The sequence below is a fragment of the Aotus nancymaae genome, unplaced genomic scaffold (genome assembly GCF_030222135.1).
Source record: "Aotus nancymaae isolate 86718 unplaced genomic scaffold, 86718_ANA_hifiasm-v0.15.2.pri h1tg000221l, whole genome shotgun sequence".
In the NCBI taxonomy this organism is placed as follows: domain Eukaryota; kingdom Metazoa; phylum Chordata; class Mammalia; order Primates; family Aotidae; genus Aotus; species Aotus nancymaae.
In genome coordinates this window covers 710-19,836 of record NW_026988636.1, presented here as the reverse complement: position 1 = coordinate 19,836, position 19,127 = coordinate 710, and the positions used below count along the sequence as shown (strand labels likewise).

The window sequence follows — 19,127 nt, the reverse complement described above, 5'->3', positions numbered from 1 at the left end:
TCTGATGTGCAGTGACCTTCCTTACTAGTGGGATTGGGGGGCAGACAGTGTCCTCATACCTGACCTAGCATTTCTCCTAATGTAATTTGGGGATTTGCTGGGAACGTGCCTTTACTTAGCCTAAGCAAACCAGCCTAACTTTTTATATACAATAGATGAACTGAAACATATCTTTTTCAATAAACATTTTATAGAAAAATGAAATTGGCAATTAACCCTAAGAATCTGAATGAAAAACTAGTATTCAGTTCACTTATGACATGGAATTAAATAGTACCATGCTTGTGCTTTTCTTATTTACTAAGGAGTTTTTGGATACATTGTAAGTGAACATTTTTGCTCTTACTGGGTTAGGCACTATGCTAATATTGTTCTGTAATAAATGTACTACTTTATTTAATACAACAATCCTATAAGGTGCAGCGGTCCTAGTTTTCCAAATAGGAAAGCTGAGAGCTTTTTTTTTTAAGTGACTTATACAACTATAAAAAATGCAAAGGTAAGCCAGGCATGGTGGCCCATGCCTGTAATCCCAGCACTTTGGGAGACTGAGACAGCTGGATCACTTGAGGTCAGGGGTTCAAGACCAGCCTGGCCAACATGGCGAAACCTTGTCTGTACTAAAAATACAAAAATTAGCTGGGCATGGTGACACACGCCTGTAGTACCAGCTACCAGAAAGCTGAGACAGGAGAATTGCTTGAACGTCAGAGGTGGAAGTTACAGTGAGCCAAGATTACGCCACTGTACTCCTGGGCAACAGAGCAAGACCCTGTCTCAAAAAAGTAAACGTTACATGAAACATGAAAGTATGTTAGATATATAATGCCACTTAGCAATCATATCTTTATGAATATATCATTTTAATTGCATAGTCAATTATTTCTGTTAAAAACCTATATATCAGTATATCTGTATCTCTATTAATATAATACATTTGTACCTACCTATATGTGTGTCTTTTATAATATTCAAAGCCCAAACTGCCAGTGTTTTGGTAGTTTTGTCTTATTTCCTCCTTCATTCACCCATTCAATAGATATTTAATGAGCATCAGCTAAATGCCAGCTGCTATATAAGAACTGAGAATATAGCATTGAATCAGACCACCAGGGTTCCCCACCCCATTGACCTCACTTTTAATCAGGGCTTCCTGGAACTCCAGGAGATATTTAGATTTTATTCTAAGTATAATGGGAAATTGTTACAGGATTTTAAACAAGAGAGTGATATCATCTGATTTATGTGTTGTAAAAGGTCACTGTAGCTACTTTGTGGAGAGTGAACTACAGACATGGAAAGGCAGAAAGCAAAGGAGACCACTTGGGATCTGATTTAGCAGTCAGCCTGAGAAATGATGGTGATTTAGACTTCCCACCTTATTAGTTATGGGGTGAGCCCACCTACAGTGGAAACTGAGTTTTAAGAGCTCTTCCTAAGGTTTTTCCTGTGTGTTTCAGCATTTCTGCATAATTCACCAAGCTTAGAGACTGATACATATTTAGAAGGGTTCCTGCCTCCTTCTGTTTCACAAACAGAATTTTTAGGATTTGCTAAGCAGTCCTAGAAGCTGGAATTTTTTTTTTTTTTTTTTTTTTTTTTTTTTTTTTGGTGCTGTGACTTGAATACGAACCAAGGTTGCTGTGGGCACAATTTTTTTTTTTCATTCCCCTACAGGGAATTTATTCTCTTTCTGATCTAGGATTACTAAAGCAAGCAATTCCAAGTAGAAGTTCCTCACCTGCTAATGGACAGGATGCAACAGGTCCAAACTCTCCTAGTTTGTCTATAATGCAACTTTGAGAAAATGGCTTTTTTCAACATTTACAAAACATTAGTGCTATATAAATGACAGAATAAGTTTGCCTGAAATGTCTTCAGAGGAATGTTTGCATGAGGTTTCTTTTGGTAATTGACATATTGGAATCAGAATATCAGCTTAACATACATGCTTTAGTGAATTTGTACACAAATTATTAAAAATACCATTGTTAAATGCTGAAAGATTATTTTCCTTGTTTGCTCAAGTGCTTTTATAAGCAGTTTTAGAATGTTCTGGACCCTTGACTCTCACTTGAGGGTTACTGAGCATTAGTTGGGTCTGAATGTCATAAGAAAAGCCTGGAACTATATTTAGAACATAGGTGAGTTTGCGAGCTGCCCTTCCTGGGAATCTTGCCATAGTGTTTCCACTTCTTGATTATCTTTAAGTTAGTAATAGTTAGTCACTAATATAAAACAGGTTTTTTGTATAAATATGCTTACTACAAGGTGATGATTGTGTATTAGTTCTCATTTAAAGCCACAGAATGAGTCAGCTACTTCAGTGTTTTGTCTTGGGTTTGTTTGTTTGCTTTGTTTCTGTTTCCCTGGAAAACGGATCTTAACAGTTTGGATTTGTTTTTCCTTAATAAGTGAACGATTCAGACAATTTGTGTAAAACATGAGTTGTCAGTTGAATATTTATCTGCTATTACTGTAACATACTTGGGTAGCAGTACTAATGTAAAGTTTTTATCTGGTGAGGGAAATCTTAAAGTGGTGTGTTTCATATGAAAAAAAATTTCATCAACTATTTTAAGTTCTTACTACTTACAGTGGCTCTATGTTAATCAACATCCTTGCTTAGCTGTTTCTGGCTTGGTGTTGTACAGGCTAACACTCAAAAAATGTTGTGCTTGTTACTGATGAACTGCCACTTCTAGTCTTTAAGTATGTTGAAAAATGGTCAGGCCTTCATCGTTGCTGGATCATATTCAGTAGAGCCAGTGAAGAACTTCAGGAGCCGTATCTGTGGAAGTCGTCTGCAAACTACAGAGTTTCATGTGATCACGTCTCTAACAAAGCTTGGCCTCAAGATAAAAGTGGCTCATTTGCAGAGGAAAAAAAGCAAAATTAATTGAATCACAAAATGTTGTAGATGATGGGAATCTCAGAAAATAGTCTATCCCCTTAAGATTTTTTTTTTGAGACAGAGTCTCACTCTGTTGCCAGGCGCCAGGCTGTAGTGCAGTGGCACAATCTCGGCTCACTGCAACCTCCACCTCCTGGGTTTAAGCAGTTCTTTACCTCAGCCTCCTGAATAGCTGGGATTACAGATGCGCACCACCACACCCGGCTCATTTTTTTTTAATTTTTAGTAGAGACGGGGTTTCACCATCTTGGCCAGATCCACCCGCCTCAGCCTCCCAAAGTGCAGGGATTACAGGTGTGACCACTGTGCCTGGCCAGGATTTTTTTACAGGTGGAAAAAGTGAGCCCCAAAGTAGATGGGCAGCTGACTCAAGTTCACATCTCTAGTTAAATATCTTTTTTTTTGCGTAAAGTGATGCCACTGGATTGTCACATATACGTCTGTACTGATTTTCTTTTCTTTGGAAGAAGTGTTAGTATGGGTAATACAGTATAGTAAAACCAAATAGAACTTTTCCCAGTTTGTAGTTTCTCTTACAATTCAGACTCTGCTTTGTTTTGTTACACACACACAGCTTTCAGTGAATGAAGAAATTTGTATTTTAAATGTTGCTAGTAACAGCAAGCTCTTGGTAAGTAAAAGTATTACATGAACAAATCATTCCCAGCCCCAGCTAGAGATCCAAAAGCAAATGAGGAAGAGTTCTTAAAGAAGAAAAAGGAAGGAAGTTAAAAAGAGTTAAAATACCAAGAGAGCCTGAGGCCCACAGAACTATCCTTAGGGCCTTCATTTCAGACCCCATGAACAGCCCAGGACTAACCCACTAATGGAAAGGGAGCTGCTCCAGCAGTATCTTTGATCATTATTATATAATCAGATTCATTCCCTATGATCCCACACACAGCACACAGGGATAGTTCTCTCTCTGCACACTCAAATGCGAATTGCACCTTCAAGAGACTGCCCTTAAATGTTCTGTTGAGGCAGATTTTACCTTTATAAATGGGCTGAAAAGAGCAGACAGGGAGCCAGGGGAAAGAACATAGTGACTTGCTGGATCTGACTGTGCCCCTGTTAAGGGGCTTGCCTGGTAAGTTTCACAGAAAAGGACAGTGTTCTTTTCTCCAGGAAATGACAGGCTTTGACAAGTTTATAAAGCCATTCAAATTCAACAGAATAACCCAAGAGGATTCAGACCAAGGTTAAGATTCAAAGTAATTATAAAGGAAGATTTTGTTAAATCAAGAGTTTTATACAGTACCACGATTTTGTGATACGTGTTTGTGCAACAGGATGTCAGATGAAAGGCCCTGCACCGAGTCAGGAATCCTAGTTTCAGTCCGACCTGTTGATGCCTAGCTATTGAAACATCATGTTACACTTTTCATTAGTAAAACAGAGAAGGAGGTTGGAATCTTTTAAGTCCCTTCCAATTGAAAGGGCTTTATGTCAGTGAGGAAATAAAAAATAACTGTACCTTAAAATGTATTTTTTAAAAGCATGCTCTCCAAGTACAAGCTTTTCCTGTATGTTTTTATGTAAGCTTTCTGACTTCCACGCTGAACATCCCTGTGGTCTGCCTCACTGCTCAATCTCATAGCCAGCAGTGTAGCCCTCTCCCTGGACAGCAGCATGTCTCACTCACAGAGCCATGTCTAGAGAGAAAGAGAAATACCATTAGAAATGAAGTGTGCAAAACTACCCTGGCACTGAGGCACCAGCTCCAAGTTCATGTTTATTCTTCACCATCATATGGTTCAGATATTACCTCAGTATTGTGAATTTCTTTAAGAGGGATCCATAAGTCTTTTTCATGTTGCCTTCTGTGGTGTATGAATTAGGCATTCATTTGGAAAGTAATTACCTTTTTTAAATGTTTTATGTACTCACAACCAATGTAGTTGGTCTTCAGGTACTTACATTTATAAATCCGTCATGCTTGTTTTCCTCTGGTCATTTTCTCTTCTAAAGATATTCTGATGTAATTAATTTGAAGTTTTTCCAGTGTGGCCTACTCCATTTAAAGAGACAACATAAGTTAAACTTTTCAAATTTAGAGTCCACTTTACTTTTCCAGTATCCTTTCCAGTATAAAGCAACTGAACCATTAGACTGAAATAATGCCATGTGTGTATTTTTGTTCTCTTTGCAGAGTATTCGACCTACACCACAAAATGATGCTATAACGGTACACTTTAAACCAATTACATTAAAAGCATCAGAAAGTAAATACACCAAGGTTGCGAGCATTAGTTTTGATGGCAAGTATTCACCTTTTTCTCTCTGATAGAGTGATGTTATTTTGATAAACTAGAAAGCATCTATATTGACATCTTAATATAGAAATCCAAACTGTCTTACCATTAGAATTTATATTACTGCCTAGGTTGATTTTTTTTTTTTTTCTTTCCCCTGAAAACTGTCATGAACTCTTGATTGATTCATGAGAGAAAATACCATAACTATATAAAGCTAAATCAGTATTAGCAATAGAAAAACATTAGCAAATACATTAGGATTAGAATCATTTCCATAATCTGGGTTAGACTTTTTACACATATATCTATTTTAATTCGCCTTAGTTATGAAGTTACGATATATTCAAAGTTCAGAAGCATGTTTGAATTTGACAGCAAAAATAAAAAGTATTGTTTGTAATATTTTCATATATTGGCTTTTATAGGCAAAGCGGATGGCCCTGCTTAAGCTAAAATAATAGACTTCATGGCAGAATTATCCAGTTAGCTATTTCTAATATGTATAGTATACATTTTGATACTTGAAATGTTAAGCCAGACTATACCATTTTTATAGCATTTTTTATTCAGTTTTGCCCACTTTAGTGGAGCATTCTTTGAATTTGCTGTCAAAAACATTTTTAAAATAATGACTTAATGGCTGCTTAACCGTATGTATAATTAAATGAGAACCAAACCTCTGAACAGGGCTTTTCTCATAGACACTCAGACAAGTGAGTAGCTGCTATAAAGCTTAAATTTTGGCTTTATGATAAAGCCACCTCTGCTCAGAGTCCACATGGTAAAGCTCAGCTCGGATGAGAGTATTTGATCAATGAGTGTAGGAGGGCACTGGCACACTTCGCACAGTGTTTATGAGAGCATCTGTACCTGCTGCTCACTGTGGAGAGTTCTGCCGGCGGTGGGGGGGGGTCTGGAGCATTTATGAAGGTGGGGCTGGCCTCAGGGTTCGTCCTGTGAGCTCAGTGATGATTCCTAAGGGATGAAAATCACATAGGTAGCATGCTTCAAGATACAGTTGTCAAGAAATAGTATTATAGAAGATAATTAATGCCATAGTTATTTCCACATCTGTGGTAAAGTGTCTTCGATGCTGCCGAGAGACCATTTGTGCCCACCAGTGTATCAGAAGGTACATTGTCTTCCCTTACAGAGGAGGAGGCGGCTAATGGTCATTCCTGACCTCTGAGAACTTTTAGGATCCACCTTTCACAGACTTGCCAGAAAGTTCTCCACATGCTCTGTGAGGGTGAAGAGCTACTCTTCTCTAGCTCCAGTATTGACCACCCAGTGAATGTTTCCCTTCTCAAGATAAACGTGATATCATTAGTGTTGGTTCTTCTGAGATCTTAGGCTCTAAGATAATTGTTTCTTAGAGAAATATATAAAATTAAATACAACAGCAAAAGGGAAAGCATCTTTAAGAGCAAATGCTACATTTAAGTGGATTTTTAATATCATGTGAAAACCCCCCACCATTCACCTCTCCCCCCACCATGCTAGATCCCCACACAAAATACCTCTGAGATTGCTGTGAAAATCAGTCAGGAAGTGTGTTTTATTTAACTTTTAACATTGTTAAAATGCACCTTACATATGTATTAACTCTGCAGTGTTCACTTATCAAACATCTTTCTCACCAAAAGTCATTCTTCATGATTTTCAACTGAATTTTCTTGAGATTTTTGTCCACTGTATTTCCTAAAATATAACATGATATAATGTCATGAAATGCTTAAATGTGGCCCTTGTAATCAGTCTTACATCAGAACAAATAATGAAAAATTGAAAGCACCAGAGATAGATAACTAGCAAACAGACAAATAAGAGACTGAACTGGGAATTTTTAAAATCTTAAGTCTGTGCCTGCACGTAGTCAAACACTAGATGTCATACCATTTCCTTGTTCTTTTTTGTCTTGAGATTGGATGACACAAATTTGCAGAATTCACATATGAATTTTTCACATAAATAGAAGTGTTCCTAAAGTCTTTCAAAGAGGATAAACATAAACAGCTTCTTTATTTGCTTTGAAAAGAACCATCTAATGGGTATCTAGATTGGACCCAACTGAATTAATTTCTGTAATTCAAGGTGGGATTTTTTTTTTTTTTTTTTTTTTTTTTGAGATTGAGCCCAGCCTGGAGTACAGTGGCACAATCTCGGCTCACTGCAGCCTCCGCCTCCCAGGCCCAAACAATTTTCCTGCCTCAGCCTCCTGAGTAGCTAAGATTACAGGCACGTGCCACCACACCTGGCTAATTTTTATATTTTTAGTAGAGATGGAGTTTCACCGTGTTGGCCAGGCTGGTCTCAAATTCCTCACCTCAGGTGATCCACCCACCTCAGCCTCCCAAAGTGCTGGGATTACAGGCCTGAGGCGCTGCACCCAGCCAGGATTATCTAAAACTGCTACAAAATCTAAAGATTTTACTTCATCTGTGAGGACAATTTAATATGATGGCAGGAGGGGATTTATCTCTTCTTATACCATGAGTTTCCTGGTTGGCTGATTTGAGAAATAAGAGCTCTTAATTCTTGGCTTTTCTTATACCATGCTACTTTATTAGTGATAGAGCAAGACTTTGGCCATACAAGAAATGTTACTTCTTACTCAGTTCAAGTATAAATCAGCAGGGCTAAGTGGGGGGTAATTCTGCCTCCAAGGGGATATCTGGCATTGTCAAGAGGCACTTTTTGTAGTCACAGCCACAGGGATGCTACTGTCATCTAGCAAGTAGCGTCTGGGTTGCTGCTAAACATCCTGCTGTACGCAAAACATCTCCTGCAGCAAAGAATTCATCTGGCCTGAAATGTTAACAGTGCCAAGGATGAGAAATTCTGCTGTAAGTAAAGCCAAAGCCTGTGGCTACAGCAAGCAGCTTAGATATGGTGTTTTGACTCCTGAACTGTGCTCATCAGCTAGGCTAATTCATTATCTGCATATCTTATTATAGGAAAAATAAAGCATTTTCCCCCCTTTTGTATGAAAAATGTGATGTTTCATTTAAAATACTATAAAAGTATTCTGTTGGCCAATCTGGAAGCTCAGCTTTTTTAAGATTTTGTCAATTTACATAAAGTCACTAATTCTCTTTGGTAGTAAAAGGTAACAGATTATTTTTTATGCTTCCTTTCAGCATCAAAGGCAAAAAAGCCATCTCAGTTTTCTGGGAAAATAACAGTTAAAGCAAAGGAAAAGAGTTATTCTAAACTTGAAATACCATATCAAGCAGAAGTTTTAGATGGGTGAGTTTCTTTTTAAAATAAGTTTTATAACTTTTTGCTAATCAGCAAATTATGTTTTCCTACTAAATGACCTGCAGAAATACTAGCCATGTTCCCATAAACTTGATGGAATTATATTTGAAAAGAACAGCCTCAACTAATAAAAGAGAAAAACCTCTTATATTTTGTGTATGTTTTACTTCCTTAGAAGAAAAGGTAAGTGGGATGATAGGATTGGGCTTAAATGAAGACTTAATGATTCAGTAATTGATTTTTTAGTAGTATTTAAATCATTTGAACCATTTTCTTTCTGTCATTTGTTTGTAATATGTAAGTGATTGTGGCCTGTTATTAAACTATTTTGGCACTTGAAACAAAATTCTTTATATTTCTTTATAAATTCATAAACATTTCTAGAATTACAAATTTTTATAAATGGAAAGTAACATGTTGTTCATTTTCAATTATACTTTAACCAATATAATACCCAACTTGACAAAGATTCATCTTAACAAAGCTCCTTGCAATTCAGTGGTAAACATGATTTTCTTCAAAGTAAAGTAAAGCTTTTTCTGTTGATACATTTTTTTATTCTAATTGTTTGATTCATATCATTCATTGGAGAATGGTTCATTAGATTAGATTTCAATATTTTACAAGCTAAATTTTGTTTTAAATTATGTAGTCAATCATGATGATATAGCTCTAATTCTTAAATACAGTTCCTAATGCTAAATGTAAATTATTACTCATAACAAACTTAGATTTTAAATTAAGACATGGAAATAAAAATGATTTATTTTGTTCTTCTTGTTTTTTTGAATAGTTATTTGGGATTTGATCACGCTGCAACATTATTTCACGTCCGAGACAGTCCTGCTGATCCTGTGGAAAGGCCAATTTACCTTACTAACACTTTCAGTTTTGCAATCCTCATTCACGATGTGTTGCTACCAGAAGAAGCCAAAACAATGTTTAAAGTATGTCCGGGAGCCCTTATACTTTTAATTTCCCCTGGTCTATCAACCAGGTGATACTGACACTTTGTTTTTTTCCTCTTCTTTCATTTCCCAGGTTCATAACTTCAGCAAACCAGTCTTAATTCTTCCTAACGAATCAGGATACATTTTTACGCTGCTTTTTATGCCTTCCACATCATCCATGCACATAGATAACAACATTTTACTTATTACCAATGCTTCTAAATTTCATTTACCTGTGCGGGTTTACACAGGCTTTTTAGATGTAAGTATATTATCTACCTTTAACATTTAAACTCCCTGCCCACCTTTAATGTTTCCAGATTTTATTAAGCAGTTGTGTTTCATACTCTTACGGTTTGCCATTATCTGTGCTCTGCAAATTTATCTAATTCTCCTAGTTAATTTTTACCTCTCCAGGTAACTAGTTTTTACCTTTTCCAGCAGCTCTGTCTTGTGATACAGTTGCCTTCTCTAGTTACAGTCTCTGCTTAGATCTTTTCCACATTCTGGTTTCTCTTGGATATGCTTTTAAACTATTGTAATAATGGGGAATCTAGAAAATAACTAAATGGAAGAAAAATGATAGGTAGGAATAAAAGAATACAAGGAAGGTAAAGAGGGTAATATGTAGGAAAGAGATACCTAAAACCAAGAAATATCAGGACAAAGAAGAGAACCAGATAGTAAAGTAGAAAATAAGGTAGTAAACACACAAGGTTAGAAGATATATATGACACAGAAGGAAACAATGAAGGTACTCCTGGTATAGAAAATAAGCAGGGGGAAGAAATCCGAACAAAGCTATCTTGAGAGTGATCAATGAAAGAAGCTTAAATAAGAGATAAAACTGTTAGGAAAGATAAAAAGAAAGCTAGGACATCTAGAAATGTAGCCCTTTAAGTAGTTGGCACTGATTAGAATTTTGGAGCTGGAGAGACCTTCAGTAATGTCTCACTCCTGCTTCAGTTATTTTGTTTCACTGATCATTGGTGATGCTTGCTGAGACCACATGCTTTTTGCCCAGTCACCTAGGGCTCCACTTAACCTCTGCTAGTACTTTAGTTTCCTGCCTCTTTCATGTGCCCTCAGAGGAGGAATAGCAGCTCAGCAGAAGCCATGGCTATTTTCATTTGGATTACTCAAAAGACTTTCATTATACAAATCCCTCAACTATGTCATATATATGTGTGGTTTTATGAATATATACGGAAAGCGTAGGAACTTTAATACACGCTTTTTGTTTTTTTGAGATGGGAGTCTCACTCTTTTGCCCAGGCTAGAGTGCAGTGGCATGATCTCTTGCCTCAGCCTCTTGAGTAGCTGGGATTACAGGTGCACACCACTATGCCCAGCTAATTTTGGGGGAACTTTAATACATCTTTAATAGAGGTAATATTGTTACATCAATGTGACTTTTTGTTTAATCTGGTTCTTTTATATCTTTCTAGTACTTTGTATTGCCCCCCAAAATAGAGGAACGTTTCATAGATTTTGGAGTACTGAGTGCTACAGAAGCAAGTAATATTTTATTTGCAATTATAAACAGCAATCCAATTGAGGTAAAAGCAATCTGTTTTTATTCTAAATCACATTTAAGGATTTTTTGCTTGCGTTGTGATAATAATTTTCGTATCTTTTTTTAAAGTTGGCTATAAAAAGTTGGCATATCATAGGAGATGGTTTATCAATAGAACTTGTAGCTGTGGAAAGAGGCAACAGAACTACAATAATTTCAAACCTGCCAGAGTTTGAAAAATCCTCTTTATCAGATCAATCATCGGTAAGTAAACTTTATTGTCTCCTTAAACTAAGATGGATGTCTAAACTGCAAATGGAAGACCCTTGCTATGTTACATATGTCACTGTTATTTTTATGCAGTTTATAATAGTGTTGGTTATTTGCTATTAGAAGGACCTTATAGGCAATATAATTCAACTCCCTATTTTTATGATGAAGGCACTGAAACCCAAAGGGATTAAATCCTGCCTTCTCATAAAAAGTTCCATAACACACAAATTTTAAATTATCTTTTTGTAACACATGTGTCATTACAGGAGAATTCCCATGGGTGCTAAACCAACCTGGTGTTCATTGAGTTTACGGGGAAAAAGAGATGGCCCTGAACATTGGTAGAAAATATTTTCAATTATACAGTAATATGTCTGGCCAGATACTGCCTCACTATCAGTGAGGCAAACTGTTCGATCACTGCGAGTCTGCCCACATATTTCTAACTGTCTAATAAACATGTTACAGTTGGTTGTAAGAGAGCACAAACAAGAGAAAACAAATATATTAGTTTCAGCCCTCACCACTACTGAAAGGGGAAATTGGAGTTTCTACCTACTGGGAAAAGAATTAGAATCACCTTCTGTGAGAAGGAGTATCAGATATCTCATCTGCAGGTTAGAATAGAACTTCTTGGGGCAGTTTCACAAAAGAAAAAGCAAATGTCCTTATATACAGAGAGTGCTGACAAATACATTTCCATGGAATGCCATAGGTCTGGTGTTTTGTTATACGCGGCCTCAGCTGCCCTGAAGATATGAATATTAACATTACAGAGCTTGAAGCAGAGCCAGCTGTGTATACATTAAAGGCTCCAATGTGCCTGAAAGGTTGGTGGAAGGCTGTGTCCCTCTGCTCCGGCCCCTTTGGCCATACAGGTTCATGGGTGAAGAGTGAGGAGCTTTATTAGCAAGAGGACCACACCCCTCCCTCTTCAGGAACCAGCTTTTTCAGTGGCCTATGGAACAAGTGTAGTAGAGAAATATCAAGGGATGGGCACTATTTTGAGATATTTGTACACAGTGGTAATTCAGTGTCATACTGGTATATGTTAGGATTTGGAAGTCATTTTGTCACTATAGCCTTCATTTCCATTTTAATAGGAAACTTCAACTAACAAGGCTAATGAATGATATTTCTACTATCTACAGGTTACGTTAGCTTCAGGCTATTTTGCAGTCTTCAGAGTCAAACTTACTGCAAAAAAATTAGAGGGGATTCACGATGGAGCCATCCAGATCACAACAGACTATGAGGTAAGGACTTTATTGTGGATTTGTGGCAGTGGAGTTTTTCTGAATAAGTCAGTTCTTTCTTGTTTTTATGAAAACGAAGAATTAAGTTTACTCATAAAGTTACAGTTTACTACTTTCATACCTTAAAAACTGAGCTTTTCCAATAATAGTTTATAGAAAATTGGTGTTCATAGACTCTTAGTTTTATGATAAAATCCAAACCTCCTAACCTAAAAAGCAACTTCAGAAAAATGCCTTTAGCACGTTTAGAATTGCTTTGTTAGAAACCTGCCTAAGCAGATGGTTATGTCATTGTACAGAGCCTGAGTGTTCTGAGTTAGATATCTCTGATTGTTCCTGCAATCATAAATAGCAGGCAGGGTCTAACATTTCTGAAAAGGAGGATAAAATCAGGAGATCATGTCTTAATTTGAGTGCTCACGTTTATATTTGCATAAGTCATTCAAAGTCAGGGGACTAAATGTTATTTAAGCTTTTAATTAAAATATTCTCTGTGGAGTTTATTATGCACGCAGTAAGATTTTGAATGGCTATATTTCTGCCAAACCTAAATGTTTTCAATTTCATATTTAAAAGCCCTTAGGGAAGTCAAGCACTGCTAAATTCAACAAGCTGCCACCTTTGCCCTCATAGATGTTTTCAGTATACACAAACAACTTCCACATGAAAAAAAAATGTAATTATGAAATAAACAGAATTGGCCATTTAATAATAAATGATTTGTTGAGAGTATGTCAGGTTACCTCCAAAAATGAGGAATTCATAGTTATCACTCACGACATAAATAAATACATTTCAGATTTAAGATAAATTTTTGTTAATATGGGTGAAAATAAGAATTAAGAAAAATATCCTAGAAAAGTAGCTTTGTGAGTTACTCACAGTTTGGTATGGGATTCTAACTCTAGAATGTTCAGTGCATTTTTTAAAATTAGGTTAATGTCTATTTCTATGTCAAAAAATAGAGCCCTATATAACTAGAAATGCCAGATTTTACATACGTTGTTTTAGGAGTACAATTTGACTTTCTTTTTTAAAATCTATTTTATAGATTATTGGTATTTTGAAATTCAAAAATATTTATATTTTCAAAAACCTGTCTTTAATTCCTTCCCCATTGTTTAGTCTTTTTTACATGTTTTCAGTGAATCACTGAGAAATCCGTGGAAATGTGTTATATTTCATTACCTTTTAATGAGTACATTGGACAGATTAAACAGTATCTATGGGTGATTTTAGTACTGGTTTAGATCTGGTTATTGTCAATACAAATCTCAAAATTAGGTTAACCCCAAAATACAATAAAGTAGTTGTCAAGAGCAGGCTGTCTTGAATACTTATTGTCATCTTCTTGACTCCACAGATCCTGACAATCCCTGTGAAGGCTGTGATTGCAGTAGGCTCACTGACCTGCTTCCCTAAGCACATTGTTCTTCCACCTTCCTTTCCAGTAAGACCATTAATACACAAATTTTTTTGTTGCTCATTTTTTGCCTTTCCCTTTAGCTCTGTGTTCCTAGACTTTTACAGTACAATTATTCTTTATTAGTCATATATTTTAAAGACAGTATACTTTAGACGATGTAAAGAGATACAGTCCTTTTCCTCAAAAAGTTTTCTATCTAGAAAGGGAAATGGACACACAATTCAGGGCTATAAAGCAGAATGTAGAAGTTGCCCTAGAGGAGTGAAAATAAGTGCTGTGAGGGAAATACACATCTCATTGATGCAGGGGCTGTGGGAGCCAGCTTAGAATTTCTTCTGTCAGAGATGGAGATGGGAATCCAGGGCCAGGGAGCAAGCTCAACAGGGATACAGAGTCAATAAAGTCTGAGGTGGGTTCAAGCAATAGTGAATTGTCCAGTTTGGCAAGAATGGAGAAAAGTTTTAAGAGAGAAAATGGAATATATGGAAAAAAAATTAAATGCACTTAAGTGCCTAAGAGTATGAAGTTTTTGAGCAGAGACTTAACATCATCAGAGCTGAGCTTTAAAGACTGGCTCTCTGCAGAAAGAAATAGAGGATACAGATGAAAGTGACAGTAGAGTGCCTGGAGGCCAACACACAGACTGGCCAGAGTCCACGTGAAAAGTGCCAGTGGGAGGTTTGAGCATATAGCTGTGGCAGAGGTAATAAAGTCCCTTCATACCTCCAAGCCTTTGTTGTTTCTCCACCTTGAATGCCCTTCCTCCTCTCCTCCCTTCAAAGAACTCCTGTGTGTCTTTAAAGATTCAATTCCATTGTCATCTCCTCTCTGAAGCTTTCTTGACTCCTCTTGACAGTACTGGTTGTTTCATGTGTAATCCTAGAATACTTTGAAATTACCCCTCTTGTTGCAAGCCTCATATTGTGCTATAAATATTTCCTTATAAGTTGGCCTCCTCAGTGAGAGTCTGAGATCCTTTAGGAAAGGGATAAGACACTTAGTACACAGTATGTACTAATAGCAGACACTTAGTACATAATGTATGGATGAAGGAACAAATGATGGAGAGGGAATGTAGGCAAGAGACATTGCAGGTGAATCATTTGAACTGTGCTTATATCCTAAAGAGGTCCTACAGACTGAAACAAGTATGGGGAGGGGGATAGATAGAGGAGGCAGGAATACGGCTTAGAGTTTGAGCCTGGGAACAAGGACAAAAGAAATGGGAAAACCAGGAGAAGACCCTGCCTTTTGCAAGAAGGTGATGCAGTCCATTCAGGAATACCAGGGCAAACGTAAAAGTGTCTCATATCCTAGTGGTGGGAGACAATAGTGGGTTTGAACACCACTTACCCAAAAATGAAATCCAAAATGTTCCTAAATCTGAAACATTTTGAGACCACAAGTGGAAAATTCTACACCTGACCTCATGTAACGGGTTTCAGTCAAAACTTTGCTTCATGCACAAAATTATTTTAATAAAATTACCTTCAGGCTATGCATATAAGATGTATATGAAACGTAAATGAATTTCATGTTTAGACTTGAATTCTGTCCCCAAGATATCCCATTATATATATGTAAATATTCCAAAATCAAAAAAAAAAAATGAAATCTAAAATACTTCTGGCCCCGAGTATTTTAAATAAGGGATACTCAACCTGTACCATAAAACCTAAATTCAACATTTAGCTTCTTAAAGATAGAAATTTTGGCCAGGTGCAGTGGATCACGCCTGTAATCCCAGCACTTTGGGAGGCCGAGGCAGACGGATCATGAGGTCAGGAGTTCGAGAGCAGCCTGACCAACATGGTGAAACCCCATGTCTACTAAAAATACAAATATTAGATGGGCCTGGTGGCGCATGCCTGTAATCCCAGCTACTCAGGAGACTGAAGCAGGAAAAATCACTTGAACCCGAGAAGCGGAGATTGCGATTAGCCAAGATTGGGCCACTGCACTCCAACCTTGGGTGACAGCAAGACTTCATCTCAAAAAAAAAAAAAAACAAACAAATTTTGAATTACTAGTTTCATCACATTTAAGTTTGGGTCTTAATTAAACCCTCATCTTCCTGTCATTCTACTTTGTACTGACTATACAAAATTCTTGACTTTGTTATTTATCCGAAAGAGCCATGTTTCTTCCTTCCTTTACCTTCTCAATCAGTGATGTCTTTAATCTCTCTGTAAATCCTGGGAGGGAATAGTTCAGTTGAGAAGACAGCAAGATGACACAGTGAAAAGGCCCGTGAGTGGAATAAGGGAGAAAGCATGTGTATAAAAACAAGACATTGGTCTTGATCCATTTGTGTTGCTATAAAGGAGTACCTGAGGCTGGGTGATTTATAAAGAAAAGAGTATATTTGGCTCACAGTTCTGGGGTTTGTACAGGAAGCATGGCCTTGGCATCTGCATTGGTGAGAGCCTCAGGCTGCTTCCACTCATGTTGGAAGGTGAAGAGGAGCTGGCATGTGCAAAGATTACATGGCAAGAGAGAGGAGAAGGAGATGCCAGGGTCTTTTTTAACAACCAGTGGTTGTGCACACTAATGGCATGAGAACTCCTTACCACGAGGTCAGAACACACCAAGCCATTCATGAGGGATCCACCCCCATGGCCCAAACGTCTTTCATAAGGCCCACCTCCAACACTGGGGATCACATTTCAGCATGAGACTTGGAGGGGTTGGTTTTGAACAGCTTCAGATTAAGCTTTCAGATTATTTTAAGTGTCTTACAGGACCAGATACTTGCTCGGAATTCTAAATTACCTCTATATTACCAAATCCTGTCAATCTCTTTATCCGATGGAGAATACTAGAGATGACTGGAAACAATATCCCAGAATACACATTTCACATAACTCGTAGCTTAATATTTGAATAGAATTGCGAGAGCAGCGTTTCTATCTGTGAGCTTTTTTGATCCCCCACACCCCTGAGAGACAAGACACAAGGGAAGTAGTTATTCCAAGTACACCAAGTGCCTTGACTGCCTTAGGGCTCCCGTCAGCGTCGCAGCTGCATGCCTGCCCTCTGCTGGCTGTCGGTTGTTTTAGCCTCACTGGGCTGTGTAAATGAAGAACACTGGCCTCAGCGTCACCGTCATTCCACCCTTTTTCCTGTGCACGCTCTTCACTTCCGTATTTTTTATTCCAAATGTTTAAAAAGTGGGTTTAATCATTTTAGAGACCTCTTCAAATAAGGAGGAATCTACAAAAATAAAATTTTGTATTCAGCCAAAAGAAAGATTGTAATATAATTCTTGAAGATTATATAAATCATTTAATTTTTTAATTTAAAATTTGGTACCCTGTCACAGAGAGAAGCTTGTGACTGGTAAGAGAAATTGCTGGTTATTTAACAGTTTGATCTGTTTGCTGGGTTTTTTGTTTGTTTGTTTGTTTTTAAAATGGAGTCTCGCTGTGTCACCTGGGCTGGAGTGCAGTGGCGCAATCTCAGCTCACTGCAGCCTTTGCTTCCCAGGTTCAAGTGATTCTCCTACCTAAGCCTTCGCAGTAGCTGGGATTACAGGTGTGTGCTACCACACCTGCTAATTTTTTGTGTGTATTTTTAGTAGGGACAAGGTTTCACCATGTTGGCCTGGCTGGTCTCGAACTCCTGGCCTCAACTGATCCGCCTGCATCAGCCTCCCAAAGTGCTAGGATTACAGGCATGAGCCACTGCGCGTGGCCCGTATGCTGTTTTAATAAGATACTTGACAACCTATCATTTTAAAAGATGTCTAATTTCTCTTTGGCACAAATGACATACATTTTTCTTAATGAAAAAACTTTTAAGGAAAAAAATGTGATTTTGTCCTGTTTGGCTTTAGATTTTATAATTCAGTTATTTCAGGGCATTCTTACCTTGATATAAACAAAACCCACTTACAAACTGAAAGTGGCCATTCTCTTTATTTAGAGCTATCTCTGTTTGTACTTTGTTGGCATCCTCAATATCTTAACATGAAAGTGTGAATGTTACGTCAATCGATTGTCAACAAGATTGCAAGATTTGTCCTCCTGATTTTTCTGTAACATGCCATAGTAAGGAAAAAAAGTTTCTTTTTTTGTGGGATTTTCTTGGCTGTTGATTACAGTTTAGAGATCATCAACTGATGGACATTCTAAAATAGCTTTTGGGCTTTGGTTTCCTAGAAATATGTTTGTCTACTCTAAAGTGTGTTATCTTAAGAAAATTTAACCATATACAAATGAGTTTGTTTTTTGCTTTCTTCCTTCAGGGGAAAATAGTTCATCAAAGTTTAAATATTATGAATTCCTTCTCACAGAAGGTAAAAATACAGCAAATACGATCTTTGTCAGAAGATGTGCGATTTTACTATAAACGATTACGGGGCAATAAGGAAGACTTGGAGCCAGGAAAAAAATCAAAGGTTTGAAGACGTTATATTTGAGAATTCCCATCGGTTAATATTTTGTTTTATGACCTTCTGTGGATTTGAAATTCATGATTCTCCTGTGCCTCTTTATAGATTGCAAACATTTATTTTGATCCTGGACTACAGTGTGGGGATCATTGCTATGCTGGCTTGCCTTTTCTATCCAAATGTAAGTGATCTTGCTGTTCTCCCACATGTTTTCACTGCCCCAAAAATATGTTTTTAATAAGAGGCTGCCACTTTGAAAGTACATTACCGTCTTTTGTTACTATAGAAATTATTTGAAGGAAAATTGACAGGTGGGTATAGATGCAGGTTAAATATGTCATAACATGTTTCCTTGTTTTAGCTGAACCCAAAGTGCAGCCTGGTGTAGCCATGCAGGAAGATATGTGGGATGCTGACTGGGATTTGCATCAAAGCCTCTTCAAGAGCTGGACAGGAATAAAGGAAAATTCAGGTCATAGGTGAGTGGTTTATGTTTATTTATTTTAGCCATCTTTACAAGTTTGAAACATATTGCTTTCTAAATTTTATTCTTATATTAGATTGTTTGGCTTTATAGCTAAGAAAAAATGCCTGATTTTCAGAAAGTTACTAGTGAGACATCTTAAATTGCCATTTTAACTATATGTTGCTTGGAAATACACATACTGTCATTTTTCTCTTTTCTCCAGTGCTTTAGATACTTCTTATACTCCAAGAAAATATTTGAAGTTGTCCTTATGTAGGATGACTACAGTATTCACCTTAGACTCATCTATTTGCATAGGAAAGAAAGTTTTTACCTACCACTGACCTCTGTTAAAGGCAAGGAAAACATTTTCTAGGTTTACACCCACCTAGACACTTGGTGCAAGATCGAGTG

General features: G+C 37.2%; 1 protein-coding gene across 1 annotated transcript in view; it reads left to right on the top strand.

Moving 5' to 3' along the window:
* The window catches only part of LOC105730765 (transmembrane protein 131-like), a 94,974-nt gene extending 76,244 nt beyond the window's left edge, over positions 1–18,730 (top strand). The window contains exons 11-21 of the mRNA XM_064371915.1: positions 5,067–5,175; positions 8,313–8,421; positions 9,227–9,380; positions 9,475–9,645; positions 10,832–10,942; positions 11,029–11,163; positions 12,324–12,428; positions 13,792–13,878; positions 18,101–18,253; positions 18,353–18,428; positions 18,609–18,730. Coding sequence (XP_064227985.1) covers positions 5,067–5,175; positions 8,313–8,421; positions 9,227–9,380; positions 9,475–9,645; positions 10,832–10,942; positions 11,029–11,163; positions 12,324–12,428; positions 13,792–13,878; positions 18,101–18,253; positions 18,353–18,428; positions 18,609–18,730 — 1,332 coding nt within the window. The remainder of the gene's footprint in view (positions 1–5,066; positions 5,176–8,312; positions 8,422–9,226; positions 9,381–9,474; positions 9,646–10,831; positions 10,943–11,028; positions 11,164–12,323; positions 12,429–13,791; positions 13,879–18,100; positions 18,254–18,352; positions 18,429–18,608) is intronic.
* The last annotated feature ends 397 nt before the right edge of the window (positions 18,731–19,127 follow it).